Source organism: Dipteris shenzhenensis, chromosome 25, assembly GCF_047967505.1.
Source record: "Dipteris shenzhenensis isolate YYH24624 ecotype China chromosome 25, Dip_SZ_1.0, whole genome shotgun sequence".
In the NCBI taxonomy this organism is placed as follows: domain Eukaryota; kingdom Viridiplantae; phylum Streptophyta; class Polypodiopsida; order Gleicheniales; family Dipteridaceae; genus Dipteris; species Dipteris shenzhenensis.
The window spans coordinates 11345579-11362159 of NC_141620.1; the positions used below are offsets into that span (position 1 = coordinate 11345579).

At 42.4% G+C, this 16581-nt stretch overlaps 1 protein-coding gene across 1 annotated transcript in view; it reads left to right on the forward strand.

Moving 5' to 3' along the window:
• The window catches only part of LOC147885453 (protein serine/threonine kinase), a 121064-nt gene extending 110172 nt beyond the window's left edge, over positions 1-10892 (forward strand). Inside the window, exons 16-17 of the mRNA XM_087396413.1 lie at positions 9675-9810; positions 10198-10892. Of these exons, the coding sequence (XP_087252539.1) occupies positions 9675-9810; positions 10198-10350 (289 nt within the window). The 3' untranslated portion in view covers positions 10351-10892. The remainder of the gene's footprint in view (positions 1-9674; positions 9811-10197) is intronic.
• The last annotated feature ends 5689 nt before the right edge of the window (positions 10893-16581 follow it).

Below are 16581 nucleotides of genomic sequence, written 5' to 3' on the forward strand. Positions count from 1 at the left end.
AGCCTCTCCCATCCTTCTTGGGGTTTCAACTTTACATCCATAGGAGAGGAGTAGTGGACTACCATTCTCTTCGACCTTATGATGGGGGACCAAATGTTGCACATGATGGATGAGTGGCTGGGACAGTAGGAGGAGGAGTTGTGGATCACACATGGTCACGTCTCAGCTGGCTTTCTTGCGTGATAGAAGTGGCTTGGGCCTTGCAATAGTAGTGATCCGCTTGGGACCAGAGGATCAGCTTAAGAAGACCAGACATTGGCAGTTAAAGCATTGTACTATACAACTAGGAGTAGAGAGTCTTGATGATGCAATTGGCACTAAAGGTGGGCATAGAGCCAATTATGCCTTTGGCCCGCCTCCCCATCCACCTCCACCTAAGTCACAGAAGTCCACGATTGTCGGAGGACCACAACCTTTAACCACCAACTATTCCAATCAGAGGAGGAGACCCTACAAGTTCTCATAGCCCAAGAGTCTACGTGGGCATACACCCTTCAGTAGTCTCCCAGGGCATGAGCAGACAATTAGATACCCCATTCATAGATGAGTAGCTTGTGGAGGCCCTCAAGGCCCTCCCACTGCATAAGTGCCCAGGGAGAATGGTCTACCCCTGCTTTCTTCAGGTGCTTTTGGAGTGCATGCATGCTCCCCTATGGATGGCCTTCTAGGAGATTTTCGATTCCGGTTCACGCCTCCCCAATAGCTTAGTCGAGACTGGATTTGCCTGATCCCATAAGGGGAGATCGTTCTAATATTCGTTAGTGGAACACTACAGCACCACCAAAACATTCTGGAAAAATTAAGAATTGGGGGAAGGCTTGCTGTCCCTCATTTGCATTCCGAAAATTATTCCCTTGCGAATGCAAATCAACTCCAGGACCATAAATAGATTGCTGCAATGGAGCACCCTGTACATTTGGTATTGCTGAAGGCTGTCCATTGAATGGCATGGGACCATAGGGCTGCTTTTGAGCCCCAGTGGTTTCCTTTGGATGTGAATGATCCATTTGGAAAAAATCAGAGCTCATTTTGGGGCTTTTTAGCCTAGAAGGAAAATAGCCCTCCACCAATCAAAGGAGGGCCAACGTAATGTTGGAAAAAATCACAAAAAGAAAAAGAAAAAGAAATACCGCCAAGTTTGCATTCAATGAGGATACTTGAGTTACTTTATTATACCTGACATATGGTGCAGAATTTTGTATTTCTGACATCACCCGTGCGTCGAGAGTGAGCCAAAACCTTGGAATGATTTTTGAAACGCTGAAAACAGGCCTCTAGAGGCTTGGAAAACCAGCAATACAAATGAAAGCGATTTGTACTGCTGGTTTTCCGGGCCAACCTGTCGAATCGCTGGGAAGATGGTGATGTCCCGGCAACGGAACCAATGAACTGGCCTTAGGGCAGTAATAACCAATAACTAGCAATATTCTCTCTTAAATAATTCAGCAAGAACACAACCCAACACATTGCGAGCTAGAATGCTCCTGCACCAAAACAAGGACACAAATTGGCCCCAAACCTTGGTGTCCCTTTCAATATTTCTTTAATTTTTTGAAAACGTGTTACACAATGGATAGAAGTGCTCTTGCATCTGGGGCATTCCACAGCCCATTAGGCATCAATATACCATGCATATTCCTTGCTGTGTACTACTCTCACCAAGCATTATGAATGGGCATCCATTTCTGTTACAGATGGCTTGCACTAATCCTAGAATTTAGCAACCAATGCTTGGTCACACAATTCACCACAACTATCACTAGTGCCCACTTGACCACTTCTGCTCTTTGTACAGAAAGAAAACATGAATACACAGCCAGCTCTTCCAAAACAGCTGGGAATTACAGAGAAGCACCCTGTGTGCCTAGCCCGCTCTCCAAAATGGCGGGTAGCTAGTTGAAGGAGCTCTCTGTGACCAGCTAACCCTTCCTGGGTCGATTCAAAGTTAGCTGACATAGCACTACGTGACAAGCCCGTGATCCAAGTGTTAGGAAATGGAGTCAATTTGAGTGCCTTTTAGTGTGTTCTAGAGTAGTACTATACTACTTTATATCCTAGAGTGCCACGGAGACCTAGGCCATCGACTCCACCAGCACAAGGAAAGACATTCAAGCCATTCAAGTGCACTTACTGCAACAAGCTCGGTCATACGGAGGATAGGTGCTACCAGAAGCTTGCTCAACAACAATCAAAGGATCATGCCAGTTGGGTGGCATCTGCCACTAGTGATGATGCAGACGAAGATGACCCACCGACACAGGATCATGCTCTTACAGTCTGTCTCCCGCATCTAAAGGATGATGGAGATCATGATTTTGCTTTCTAAAGCATAATATATTTGGGTACTCTGCCCTGGGGGTGTTTCCAAAAAATGAATGCAATAAATCATGTGTGTTGAGTCAATAAAGGTCCTCTGCCCTGGATAGTTCTTCTAAAATGATGTATTTCTTTTCTATTTTTGGTGTGTGGCTCCATGTTTCTCATTAGTCTTTGAAGCCAGGAGGGGATGTACTGTGGGAGCCATGTATTTTTGGCTTTGATAGGTCTATTTGTTGGTGCATTGGTCTCCTAGACCTCTGAGTTGATCATGCATCCATGCATGATCCATGCATGATGAGCCTCTGAGCCATGCTAGATGAAATTTCGATGTTATGCTCACTAGCCTCTGAGCCATGCTCACTTGCCTCTGAGATTATGTGGGAGCCATGTCTAGTTCTAGACTGGCATGCACATTTTTGATGACCATCATTGTCATGTTCTATTCTTGGTTCCATTCGAGTAGTCCCTCACCTTTCCTCCATGGGGGGGTGTTAGGAAATGGAGTCAATTTGAGTGACTTTTAGTGTGTTTTAGAGTAGTACTATACTACTTTATATCCTAGAGTGACCCATGTCACTATGGGACTTATCCCATATACAGTTGACACTTAGAGTGTGTGTGCCTATCCTATAAAGGCATTGTACTTTCATTGTCATATTTATCAAGCCTCAAGCCTTTCTTGATCATGTAAGTACTTTGCTTGGTTGTATATTTCTTTCTCGCATTATTTCATTTCCATTATGCTTTCCTAGTCTTGTGTTTCCTTTCCATTCCATTCCATGTCTTGCATCTTCACCAAGAATGCATTCACAATTGCAATCCCACCTTTTTATGACTAGCCAAAAATGCCCGATCAGCCCTTACCAAAGAGCTGGCCTAAGTGTCCAGCAAGCCCCTCACGTGACGGTATGTAGGCAATTTCACTATGCCTTTCGAGCATTCCTTAGTCCCAAGTGCACGTTAGTGATCCTTCAATTGGCTGTTATGACCAGCCTACGTACAGACTTCACAACCTCTGCCAGGAGGTGTTCACAACCCCGTATGGACGATTCGTCAACTGGTGACTCTCACCGCCTTGGAGTCCATCCATGATGTGTAGCTTTTGCCCAAAACACCCATACGAAAAATTGTCAAACACTCTGCCCGTCGTCAATGCACTGCCGTTCAAAAGGCTTTTTTTCTCCCGTTGGCACCCATGCAAGTTATTCCAAGTGCTTTCAACACTCCTCATGAATTGGGAAAGTGCCACGTGGCACCTACGTTTCATTTGCCCCATGCCCCCCTCGATTGGGGCACTCTTGGGATCATACCAATGGTCCAACATTATATCCTAAGGGCCCTTTGCCCCCTTTTAAGACCAAACAATAGAGGGGCCCCTTGCACAATGACAACCCATGGCCTTGCCTAACTAATTTCCTAGGGTCTAGCACACATGCAAGCCCGAAAACTCACGGCCTCGCGACAAACCTCTCTCTTTAGAAATAACAAGCAACCTCGATTGGATCTGAGTGTGACAAAGTCATCCATAAAGTCAAATACATGCAAGTGTGCCATTATAAGCATATCCTAGCATGTATTGCCAAACCAATGCTGCATATATTATTCTCAGAGCCTAGGATAGCAAACCATTTACACTGCAAACAACAAAGTGTCTCATAGTGACTAGTACACTGATCATAGAAGTCCCAAAGCAGATATACTGTCAACAAGAAGTATCTTGGATGAACATACAATGTCACCAAGTAACCTTTAGATATCTAAGCATGTCTGTTCCAAAGCAATGGAGGTACTACCTCCCTCTTGAGCATCAAGCAATGCTCCAGACCTACACTTTGTTGAGCCTGAAGCCACAACCATAGTTGGCTCAAGCTGAAAAGCTTCCAAGTAAAGTTGCAACAACTGAGGTGTATCTGCGGGATCACCCTCTTCCAGCCAGTTTACATGCAATGGTGAATTTCACCAAGTAGCGACAAGAAACTCTACATCTAACGTTCCTTTCCTTATGCGCCAAAATCTGCTCCAGAACTAGGATCTCATCCAACTCCTCAACTTCTGGCTGCATCTCAAAAGACATATCCTGTGGCACATCTCCTTGCAAAGGCTTAAAGAAGACTCACATGGAAAGCATTGTGAATCCTCCAATGATCTGGTAGCTTCAACCTCTAAGCTACATCATTCATCTTGTGTGAAGCTTGAAAAGGCCCATAATACCTCAAGCTTAACTTGGGGAACAACCGGCCTTGCCCCTCCTATTTTTCTTTGGGCCTTTTCAAACCGCAAAAGAACCCAATCACCCTTGGCAAACTCTAGGGCACGGCAATGGCGATCATCTGCTTTATTTTACTTAGCCTGAGTCTTATGGAGGGCTTGCCTCACTTTGTGATATGCCACATCCATGTTCTCAACATACTTATCAGCCTCAAAAATATTATCCTTAGTATGTAAGACAGGCGGGACTTTCTTCCCTCCTTCCACTATCTCAAATGAAGCCTTACCGGTGGACGTATGCACAGTATTGTTATAAGCAAACTCCAAATGGAGCCTTACCAATGGACGTATGCACAGTTTTGTTATAAGTAAACTCCACTAATGACAGATACTGCTCCCATTGTGTCTTATTCTAAGACACATAACATTTCAGCAAATCAAGTATAGTGGAATTTGCCTCTTCATACTACCCATTTGTTTGTGGATGAGCTTCAAAGTAGTGTCCATATTCTCAAGAAGCCCCCTCCAAAATAGACTTGTCATGCACGGATATCTATCACTAATGATAGACTGAGGCATCCCATGATATTTAAAGATGTTTTGCATGAACAATCTTGCTCTATGTGCCGCTATTATTTTCTTCCTCACCAAAATGAAACGTGCTTGCTTGCTGAACCGGCATATATTAGTCCATAGGCCATCATTCCTTGTAGTGAGATCAAAGGCAATGCTCTCCCATAGTCTATCTGGAATAGGTAACGGATGCAACAATCCAAGTGCCCTCTATCAGTCAAACTTGACCTTCTAACAGATGATCCATGTTTTAATAAAGGCATCCACATCCCATCTCAAAGCTGGCCAATCGGGGGTTTCTAAGTTCTACAAACACTATGCCAAATGCTTCTTATGCTCTATCTCATTCCGTGAGTACACTATCATATAAGCAAAGAAGGTACCCACAACAGATCCGTGCTCATGAAAGATTCTGGCCATCATTCGGTTAAAGGTGGCAGGAGCATTGTTAAGTCCAAATGGCATCCCTAAGAACTCATATAACCTAAAGGAGGTTATAATTTGGTGATAACCCACTCTTCAAATCTATGCAGCTGAAAACAGTCGATCCCTCCAACCGATCCAAGATATCATCAATTCTTGGAATGGGGAATCGATTCTTAGTTGTAATCTTGTTCAAGGTGCGATAATCTATGCACATACGCCATGAACCATCCTTCTGGACTAACAGATCCAGTGAGCAGTAAGGAGATGAACTGGGCTGAATCAGCCCCTTTTATAATAAATCCTTCACCTGGCTCATGATCTCATGATCTCTTCCTATATGGTGGCTTGTTTGGTGGCTGCTAATTGGCACTACATCTATGCCATGATCCTCGGGCCTTTTGGGTGGAAGTCTTCCTAGTAAAGAGTTAGAAAAACATTCCCCAAATTGATTAAGGAAATGTGACCGCTCTTTATCCAGCTTAGAGAAAATAATTTGTGGATCATCAAAATTAATATCCTTTGCAAAAACTAAGTACGCAGAAACATGATTTTTCATTACTAAGCAATGACTCTCCCTTAAATTTAACATCCAATTCATGGGTCTTCCCTCTATGCATTAGAGTGATTTTCTGATTGAAAGTATCCAGCATAGCATGCACCCTGTGACACCATGGCATCCCTAGCAAAATATCACAGCCCTCTAATGGCATAGCACGCACCTTGTGACACCGTGGTATCCCTTGCAAAACATCATAGCTTTGTATGTGCAAATGGAGCTTCCCAATGATAGGGGTGAGTGGTGTCCTAAACCCTAGACAAGCCAAGCCTGCCTCACTCATAGGCCCCATCTCTTCTGCACAGTTTCCAAGTTGCCTGCCAACTCAGGGGAAATAAAATTTGCACGAGCCCTTGGATTAAAGAATATCAATGCCATTTGATCTCTCACTTTGCCCCATGCCCTGCATAATTACGAAGCATCCCTATTTGGATGCTTGCCAATCACATCAGGCATTAATCCTGCACTGGGCTTAGGATTCTTGCCTTTCTCCTCATCTATATCATCGGACATCCCTTTCAGTTTGCGTTTTGGGCATTCCCGTGCCATGGGCCCCTCTTCCTTGCAATGAAAGCACTTATTGGCATCCATTAAAGCTTTCGTCTCCTCATTTGCCAACCAGTTAGAACTTGGATTATCACGCTTTTCCCCCTTATTAAATGGAGCCTTTGAAACACTCCATGGCTTTCTTGCTCTCTTGAAGGTGTCAGATTTGCTGCTCTTGTAACCAGTTGTTTTCCCAAGCAACAACATATCAAGAATAGTTGCATTTTCGATCAATTGGGACATATCGGCTACACTTGTCTTCGTGCAATAATCTATGATCTCTTTAGGCAGGCCACTGCAGTATTTTTCAATCTGATCTGACAAAGGCACATGCCGATAAGAGCTAACTGGATTCCCAAAACTTTTTATTTGTACTCCTCCAAGTTATGGCAAGTGGCTGCATTCAACTTATGTTTGTTGTCATAACATCGATCTCAAATGTGGTGGTTAGACAGGTAACTGAGAATACCTGTTTAAACTGAACCCAGCTGGTTGGTGCTCTATTCTGAAGCAGCGAATTTGTCCACCAATGTTAGGCGTTCCCTTTCAGAAAGGTGGCTGCCTTTAGCATCTTTGAAGATTCAATGAAGTTTCCTTCTGAAAAAGGCTGCATCAAAATGTTGAACGAAAGTTTAAGCTTTCAACCTATCCTGAGCCCCCTTGAAGGTTTCAAACTTCACTACTGCCCTACCTTCCTTGAAGCCTTTTGCTTTTCCTTTGGGTGTCAGATTGTCATACATAGGTGGCTGTAAAAAATAGAGAATACATAGTATTATCTCCAGCCTCTGACCAGCATTACCACCACCCTGACCAGCGTCACCACCACCCTGACCAGCATCACCACCACCCATTACATGATACACTTTACATTATTTTACAAAGCGGATTTGCAATCAACTCCCTATTACTTCTAAATCCCCTCTTCTCATACACTGCTCTTACGCGTGCTATCTGGATTTCCCATTTGCCCCTCTTTCTTTCTTGTATGCAGTTACACAAATCTCTTTCAGGTTGGCCATGCATTGTGTTTTAGTTCGGTTCAAGAGTTTTTCTTAATTCCTCTTTTATATTATTTTTCCCCATTTGGGCCTGCTGCTGCCATTTTGCTGCCATCAGACCAAGCATTATAATGATCCATTTTCCATTGCCTCAAGTAACTTTAAAGTATCTAGCTCCTATCCACACTAGAATTTTGCAAGAAATTCCCTTTGCTTTGGGGGTAGGGTTATATAGCTCCTATACCCACCAAACTTGGGGGTTCATTCTAAACTCATTTGTCGGAGGATTAGACCCAATCTTCCTTCTAGAACATGTCATCTGATTTCTGCTTGCATATCTCCAGCTCATTACATACCATCTTCTTTTGCAATCTCTCTCTAGCTCTCCTTGTTTTAAACTTGGAATAGGGTGTTTGTTACCTAGCATGCTTTTGGTAATTTTGAGGGTCGCTATGGCCTTTGTTAGCTGATTTTTTTTGTAACCAATGAATTGTTTCTGGATCTTATTCCAAAAAGGCTAAAAGATACCTGAACTCATGTACATGTCAAAATTAAATCAGCGGTGAGCTGAGACATATCATCTATGGCTGTGATGTCACATCATACATAGAATAAAAGCATTAGATCTCCAACTACATGTGGTTTTGCACCAAAGAATCAAACCCACACACACAACACTGGTAACTAAATCTGTTACTTTCTTTTGCAGGCCACAAAATGTTATGTAGGTGAAATTAGACTTCTAACTCTACAAAAGTCCATGTTGGGAAGTTACTACTTCACAACGTTTTTAAGCAGGCCAACGTTTGGAGTTTGGAAGCAGAAACGTTTTGTTGCAACACATATGCTTAATGGATCATGAGAGCAGTTCCAAATCTCATTGATGGATTAACTGTTACGTTGGTGAAATTCGACTTCTAACTCTACGTAATATTGGAAGTTACTGCTTAAGCAGACCAACATTTGGAGTTTGGAAACATGAAAAGTTTTCCTGCAACACCTACATTTAATGGATCTTAGAGCAGCTTCCAAATCTCAGATGAATGAACAAGTGAAAATCTGTGGACCATTCAAAGTTTCTATGGTCCATCCTAAATAATAGGCTTGGAGATCTTTTCAAGAGAGCATGTTAAGTCATGTAAACATTTAAACATTTCTCTGCAATTGTGAAGATTAAAAGAGACTATGAAGACTGCATTTAGTTTGCTTCTCTCTAATGCCACTCTTCATTATGGATGAGTTTTTCCTGCAGCCTCTAAAGAGGTGGTAGTAACTGAACAGCTCTACATACATATATGAATTCTAATGTGGACAGTTTGAAGATTGAATCAGGTGTCAGAGTACAGGCTGTGCATGCTGGAGTTTGTGTTTTAAAAGTATTTGATTGGGATCTGGTGGAGGTTAAGACTGCATATCAGTTTAGACCTGAGCTTTTTTCTATCATGGGGGACTAAATGGCAGAGACGATGCCTGAAACTTTAAATGCTCCTCTTTAGGATGCAGAGGGATGGAATGGGGAAAGAGAAGAGGGAAAGAGAGATGGAATGTTGAATACAGAATACCAAATGTGGAAAGAGAAGAGGGAATGTGGAATGCAGAAAGAGAGGAGGGAAAGATGGATGGAATGTTGTAGGTATTGCTGTATTATTTGCGGCATGCCCATTGCCATGTTGGTTGGATTAAAACTGGAGAGAAAGGTGTTGTTGGTCTACCTGGATCTAAAGTCTTTCTACATGTACTAAAATCTTTAATTTTGGAAGTCCGAGCAGTCAATTAAAAACAAGACCTGGAGGAACCCTGGCCATCATGATCACAAGATGCGCAATAAAACTCTCATAATCTGGTCTATGGGTTTCTTAGTCATGCTCACCTTATTGGGCCAAGATTTTATATATTGTGAGGTGAAAAATGTATGGCTCTTTCAGACATTCGTCCCTCATCCTACACCAAAGCTCCATAAGGATCACAGTTGTATTTGTTCTCTTTAAGATTACTTCTTGGATGAGAAATGTACCCGCAAGCTTAACGTTGTGTTCTTTGGCATTTAGGAATGTACCAGCTCAACTGCAAGTTTTTCAAGGGCATTCTCATGGGGTGTCAACTTTTGACTTGTGGAGCAATAATCTTCTCTCTGCAGGGGGAAATAGGATTGGCCTGTCCACTCTATCACACTGCTCTCCACAGGTGTGTGTCTCTCCATCTCTCTTCCAGAAGATATTAGCCTCATGCGTAAAGGTGCACAAAAGCATTGAACTATCTGCATAAGAAAGAGTCTTGACGCTGTAGAAACTATATGCAACCTTGCTATTAGTTAAGGTCATGACATGTGTTCTATGTGAAGTATGTATCCTTGTTTTCGACCATTTGGTTACAAAGAACATGTCTGCGTTCTGTTTTGAAATTGGGTGGTTGTTTGAATATTCCAACTACATTTTGTGTGTCATCTACTTTTTGAACAGTCATAAATTGACAAGGCTATTGACACTAAGAGCTGTTGGTTCTGTGTCAATTTGAGGAGGCTCTTTCAATGTCAACTTAGAATGGAATTAAATGGATTGTGGGTTTGTGCAGGGTCAGGAACGACAAAGTGTAAAATGCCACAAGCTTTATTCATCAGAGCTGTCAAACCTAAACTTGTCAAGTATCATGTCCATTAACGTCCTTCCCTTTTCAAGGTTTTTCCTTGTTGGGACTGATGATGGTTGTCTTAGGGTCTGCAAGTGATGAGTTGGAAATCGAGGGGACAAGCACAGTACTTTCTCCAAGTGGACATTGATGATGGTTGTAGTTTGCAAGTCTTCCAGAATGCTGTGTGTACATATATAATGACACACCTTGGGGATTTGAGAACCATCTAAAGTCTCGGAAGACATGTGAACCAGCTCGCACAGCAACCAGACAGGGAAGGCAATCTGCATAGACTGCCTTCATACATCTTAGCTAAGAGGGCAAATTTGTGCACGCGCTTTATTATCACTCAAAAGTTGACTTGAAACGTCCAAAGAGTGCTGCTTGTGGTACCATGTATTTTCAGATCAACCCATAAGATGTTATAAACAGAATGTTTCTCCAAGATAGTTCTATCTTTGCAATTATCAGAATGTTTAGAAACGTAATTGTACAGACTTTGCTCACAGTGAATCATGGTGGGGCTTTTGGTCCATCCTACAATACAGCGTGGTAATATTTACACTGTTAAGGTAGTAAGTCTTTTACAATGTAAGGTAGTTCTTTGATGTGTCAGAAAATTCTTTCTTTCGCGGAATATAATGCTCACAAAGCTGATTTGTAAGATCTTGCGTAATTGGACAATGATTTATTTGCAAGGATTATAATAGATAGATGGTTGTAGGAATGTATTGTCCTGCAAGCTTGATTCAGAGAACAGATGGCATAAGAGACACAATGTAGTGGTCTGAATAAGTTGATAAAGGGCAAGATTGAGGCCAAAACACCCAAACACTCTCTAAAGTGTGCATGATATCATAAAAGGAACAATGCTCAGTATAACACCATAATTGTTGAAGAGCCGCACTACAGGAAGATAGCTGAATCCTCCATCCGAGTCAATTACTAAGTATGGTTGATTCGAATCCCGCACCTTATTGTAAGGTGCCATTCGAAGTGCTCCCTGCATTGTGGAATGCACCTAATCTTAAAGTGCTTCCATTAGGCACCCTTTTTTTAAAAACCCCTAAAAGCTTACTTAACGCCGCCGTTGATAAGACAAAAAAAGCAGTGGAAAGATGCACTCTGTAGATAAGGGAAGGTAGACACTTGTACATACACATAGGGTTGTGATGGGGGGTTAACCACAGAGAAGCCATGTTTTTTAAGAAATTGAAACTCTACTGATGTAAATTTTGTGAGTAATGTAAATATTTTTGCAGGGACAGTGGGAAGTGATGAAGAAATGCAATGTGGATGTACCAGTGGTACCCAGAGCAAGTATCCAGTGTGCATGTGTGGTTACAAGATGATATGTGTCTTTCATGCTTGTTCCCGAAGTCATATGTTATGATGACGGGAGTAGTTTCCTTCTTGTATTCGAGGTGTCATGTAAATTCCATGTGTGTCAGGGATGGGTGGATTATGTGGTTGGTCTGTGAGCAATCGGGCATTAAATGTTGGCAATGATGAATTGCTGTCCATGTTTTCTTCAAGCTGCGAGGCATGAATGCCTGCAGCCTTATGGTTCTGGCATTATGATAAGACAAAACAGCAGTGGAAAGATGCACTCTGTAGATAAGGAAGGTAGACACTTGCACATACACAAAGGGTTGTGATGGGGGGTTAATCACAGAGAAGCCATGTTTTTTAAGAAGTTGAAACTCTACTGATGTAAATTTTGTGTGAGTAATGTAAATATTTTTGGAGGACCAGTGGGAAGTGATGAAGAAATGCAATGTGGATATACCAGGGGTACCTAGAGCAGGTATCCAGTGTGCATGTGTGGTTACAAGATGATATGTGTCTTTCATGCTTGTTTCCGAAGTCATATGTTGTGATGATGTGTGAGCCTAAGCCTAGAATTGTGGTGCAATTAATGCTTGGGGTGTAATTTTGGGGGAAATTTTTGAGAGTGGTTTAATGCACTGGTGACTGGTTGGATTCATCTGGAACCAACAATGTGGGGGTGCCAAGAGAGACTGCCAAAAAAGGTTTAGGTTGGAGCTTTGCTTGAGGTGGTAGGTGCTCATCGTAGAGCTTGCATGGAGATACTTGCTCACTGCTACAGACTGGTACGCAGCTGTTCCTCTTGAATCATGGTGTGGAAAAGTTGAACCAAGTAAGGGAAGACCTGATTTGTGGGTATACACTCAAGAGTGTGGCTGATTTCTTGACGTGCTGGTTGCTGCATTGATCGTGGAGAAGGCTTTCTAAGGGAACTGAACCTTCTTTGACATGGCGAAGTTGGATAGTGCTGACGGGAGGTCTTTTATGGGTTCATCGTAATGAATATGATCGATGGCATTGAATCTAATCCTTGTGATGCTGATCGCTAATTATCGACATGATGGGAGAGGTGTTTTGTTCGTTGTTGAGTTGGTCGATGCTTACTGTGTAGAAGACTCAACTTTCAAGTATGGGGATATGTGGTTGCTGCAGTTGAATTGTGTAGAATACATTGTTTGGGGTGCACTGTGGTTCACGGGTGTTGGCAGCCCGAAGAAGGCACCTTTCGTATATGTGTACAACAGTTACTTGTGTTGGTTGTGAGACTGAGATTGATGAAGTTGCTTATGGCTGACGGGCAGATTTGTACAAGGCTGTGGTGAACATGCGATCTGATATGGAGTGATTTGGGGGCACTGCCAGAGCATTTTCAGATTGTGTCTGCGTGTTAATCGAATACTTCTGTCACTTGTATGGAAGCTTGACCTGATTTCCAGTATTGGTATTTTGTTTTGTTGTGTGTTGAGAGAGTTGTTTCGAATCTTTGCACTTTTTGGGGTACTGGTACAAACCTTCGAAGGGAGTCCACTTGCTTCCGATCCCAACTATTCTTGTGTGGTGGAAGATAAGCAGTGTATCTATCTTTGGAATTGGATGCATCTATGGTTGATGAGGTGTTTTTTCCTTAGGATTTCCACATGGAGGAAGTGTTCTCTATTAAGCATGGTGACTACTGGTCTTTGCTTTATCGTATGGTTGCTGATGAGTGGGCTCATGTGAAGCTGCCCAGTGAGAGTGAATGGCTAGAATGTATCTTATACCTTGGATTCTGTGAGGAAAAGGATGTCTGAGAGGTTTTAGTTCCGTGAATGTGACTGACGGTTCCTGGAGACTACTTTGGTTGTGGTTATTGGTGTAGGTGTCTGTGTCTTTTTTGTGCGTATCATCCTTTGGTGATCCTGCTGGGGACCTTGTGTGCTTGAATTGAGATTGGAGTGTATTCAAGACAAGGCCCAGAAGTATGTCACATGAGTTTCCCAGATTTCACAATGAGGACTCTGAAAAGTTCTTGAAAGGGATGGAATTTACTGCATTGATTAAGGATAGGAGTACTCCAAAAGTGTCGTTGCAAATTATGTCCTTTTGCCTGGTGGGGGAAGCCAGAGCATGGTTGCAAGATTTTGTGGCTAATTTCAATGTTGATGGTAGCATAAGAGCCCCAGATTATGTTGAAGTGAAGGTTTCTTTTTTGGCTGGTTTCCCCTGTGTCAGGGATGCTGATGGTTTGTGGAGAGAGCAATGTGCTTTACAACAGCAAGTTGATCAAACAGTGGATAAGTATTTGGGGAAGTTCATAGTGCTCTGGAATAGATGGCTGCCTGCTTTGATGGTTGAGGTGCCTCCGAGGGTAATCAAGAAAGACCGATTCATAGCAGGATTGTGGTTTAAGCTCAGGGTAAAAGTGGAATGCAAGGAGCTGGCTACCTTCGAGGATGTAGTGAAGGTTGCCAAGGAAAAGGAGAGGAAGTATAAGAGGTTGGTTCAGTTGGGTTTGAGTATGCCTGCAATGCCGTGTGTTTCAGAGGGAGCACCATCTGTGGTGGGGGAACTACCAAAGTTCGAGCCTAAGAAAGAGGATACTATGAAAAAGGAGATTCATGATATGTCTAAAATGATGAAAAGCCTTGGTTTAAATTTGATGAATGGAAGAGGAAGAGTCATGGATGGCTCAGCTTCAGCGGGAGCATCCACTTCAGGTACAGCTGGTCGTGGTCAAAGAATGTTTGCACCGAGTGTACAATGCTTCAACTGTGTGGTGAATGGGTATAGTACAATTCCAAACCTCCTCGTAAAGGTGGTGAGATGTATATTGTGTCAACTGGGTTGCCCAATCGTGATGATCATATGATTTTGACGTTGAATTTAAAAATGTAGGCCAGCCAAATACTAGTGGTGTTACCAAAGCAACTGCAGAAGAGAAAGGTAAGGTTGTGAGTCTTTTGAGATTGGAGGAAGACGAAAGGGTGGTCATGCCATTAGGGAAGAGAGATCGCAACGATGAGGTGGAACCAAGTGCTAAAAGAAGGAAACATACTGAGGAGACAATTGCATACTCACGAAGGAAGAAAAGAGGTCCGAGGAAGAAGTATAAAGTGTATGATTATCCTAGGGTGAAGAACAGTAGGAATATGATTTGTTGGGTGATCTTTCCAAACGGAAGGTTGAAATTACCTTCGGGAAGCTTGTTAGTCTCTGTCCTAAGTTGAAGAAAGAATGGAGACGAGCAGTAAATCCGGGGAAGAAAGGGTCTCATCATGAAGCCGGAAAGGTTTGCAGTATATTTGAGCATGCTGATATTTCTCCAGTAGTGGATGGTTGGCATAAAGGTGTGGGATTAGGTGAGGTGTACATTGACAGAGGAGCACAGATATGCGTGATAACTCAATCTTGTGTAGAGAAGCTGGGTCTATTTGTTAAAACTCCTCCTAACTTTTGGATTCGTATGGCAAATCATGAAAGGGTTAAGTGTTTAAGTATAGTGAATGATCTAGAAGTGGAAGTGTTTCATGTACGCAGTAAGGTGGATTGCCATGTGATGTCAACCGGACTTGGAGCTTACCCTTTGATCTTAGGAAGGCCATGGTTGTAGAAAGTTAAGACTAAACATGATTGGGACAAAGCAGTAATCTCTGTGCAGACTGCTTCAGATAAGAAGATGAGGTTTGACATGATTAGTAGGGCAGCAATTTCTGATTCAAGGAGAGGAAGAGAGGAGAGTGAAACCTCTGAAGAAGAGAAGAGTAGTTCTGATGAGGAGAGTAGCTCTTCCACAGTGAGTGAGGAGGCTGATGTGGCTTTTCTTGAGTTAGATGATTTAGAATTGGATAAGAAGGTGATAGCAGTGAATGAGATGGAAGAAGAAGATAGTTGTGAGAGCATGGAGAAACTTATGCAGCCTAGAGATCCTCAAGAATCATTGTGGGAGTTAACAGAGAAAACACTCAATCCAGATCTTACCGTGGAGGAGAGGGAGGTTTACTGTAGAATGCTGAGAAAGTACCCTGATTTGTTTATCACCTCATATGAAGAGATGCGAGGGTTAAGAGAAAAGCCTTTAACGATTGACTTGAAAGAGAATGCTAAGCCTGTGTTCCAGAGAATGAGAAAGTTAAGTCCAGAGCAGGAGGTGTTGAAAGAGGAAGTGAGTAAATTGCATTAGGCTGGAATCATTTGTCCCGTAGTTTATTCGGACTGGGTAAGTCCTGTTGTAATTGTGCCAAAGGGTGAGAACAAATGAAGAGTTTGTGTACATTTTAAGCCTTTAAATGCAGTCACTAAGAGCAACCACTATCCTTTATCTCATGTTGATGAAATACTATACATAGTGTTAGGACATGAGATGTATAGTATATGTGATGGATTTTTGGGGTATTTTCAGATCTTTATTGCTCTTGAAGATCAACTGAAGACAACTTTTCTAACTCCGTGGGGATGTTATTTTTATAAACAAATGCCTTTTGGGCTGAAAAATGGACCTTCACATTATCAGGCAAACATTGATGAGGTGTTGGCTTCATTTTTGGATAAATTCTGTAGGGTGTTTATAGATGATATATGTGTGTACAGCCACAGGAAGGATCATTGTGAGAAGCTAGAGTCTTCCAGAAGATTGATGAGGGTGGAGGGAAATTAAATTCTCGGAAGTGTTTTTTGGCAAGGTATCAAAGTACTTGGTCATATCATTTCTGAAAATGGAATTGAACCAGACCCAGAAAAGGTTAAGGCTTTGGTGGTGTTGTCTTCACCTGTGAATCTCAAGCAGTTGCATACCTTTCTACAGAAGGTAATGTATTTATCCCATTTCATACCCATGCTGTCTCAAGTGTTGTATCCACTACAGCAAGCAACAAAGAAGATACCTTTGCAGTGGTCTGAAGAGTGTGGAGAAGTATTTGAAGAGGTGAAGGGGATATTGGGAATGATGTCAAGTGTATAGTCTCTTAATTACACTAAAACTATTTTTGTGAATCCCTCGGTTGGGCCTGATGCAATAGGGGC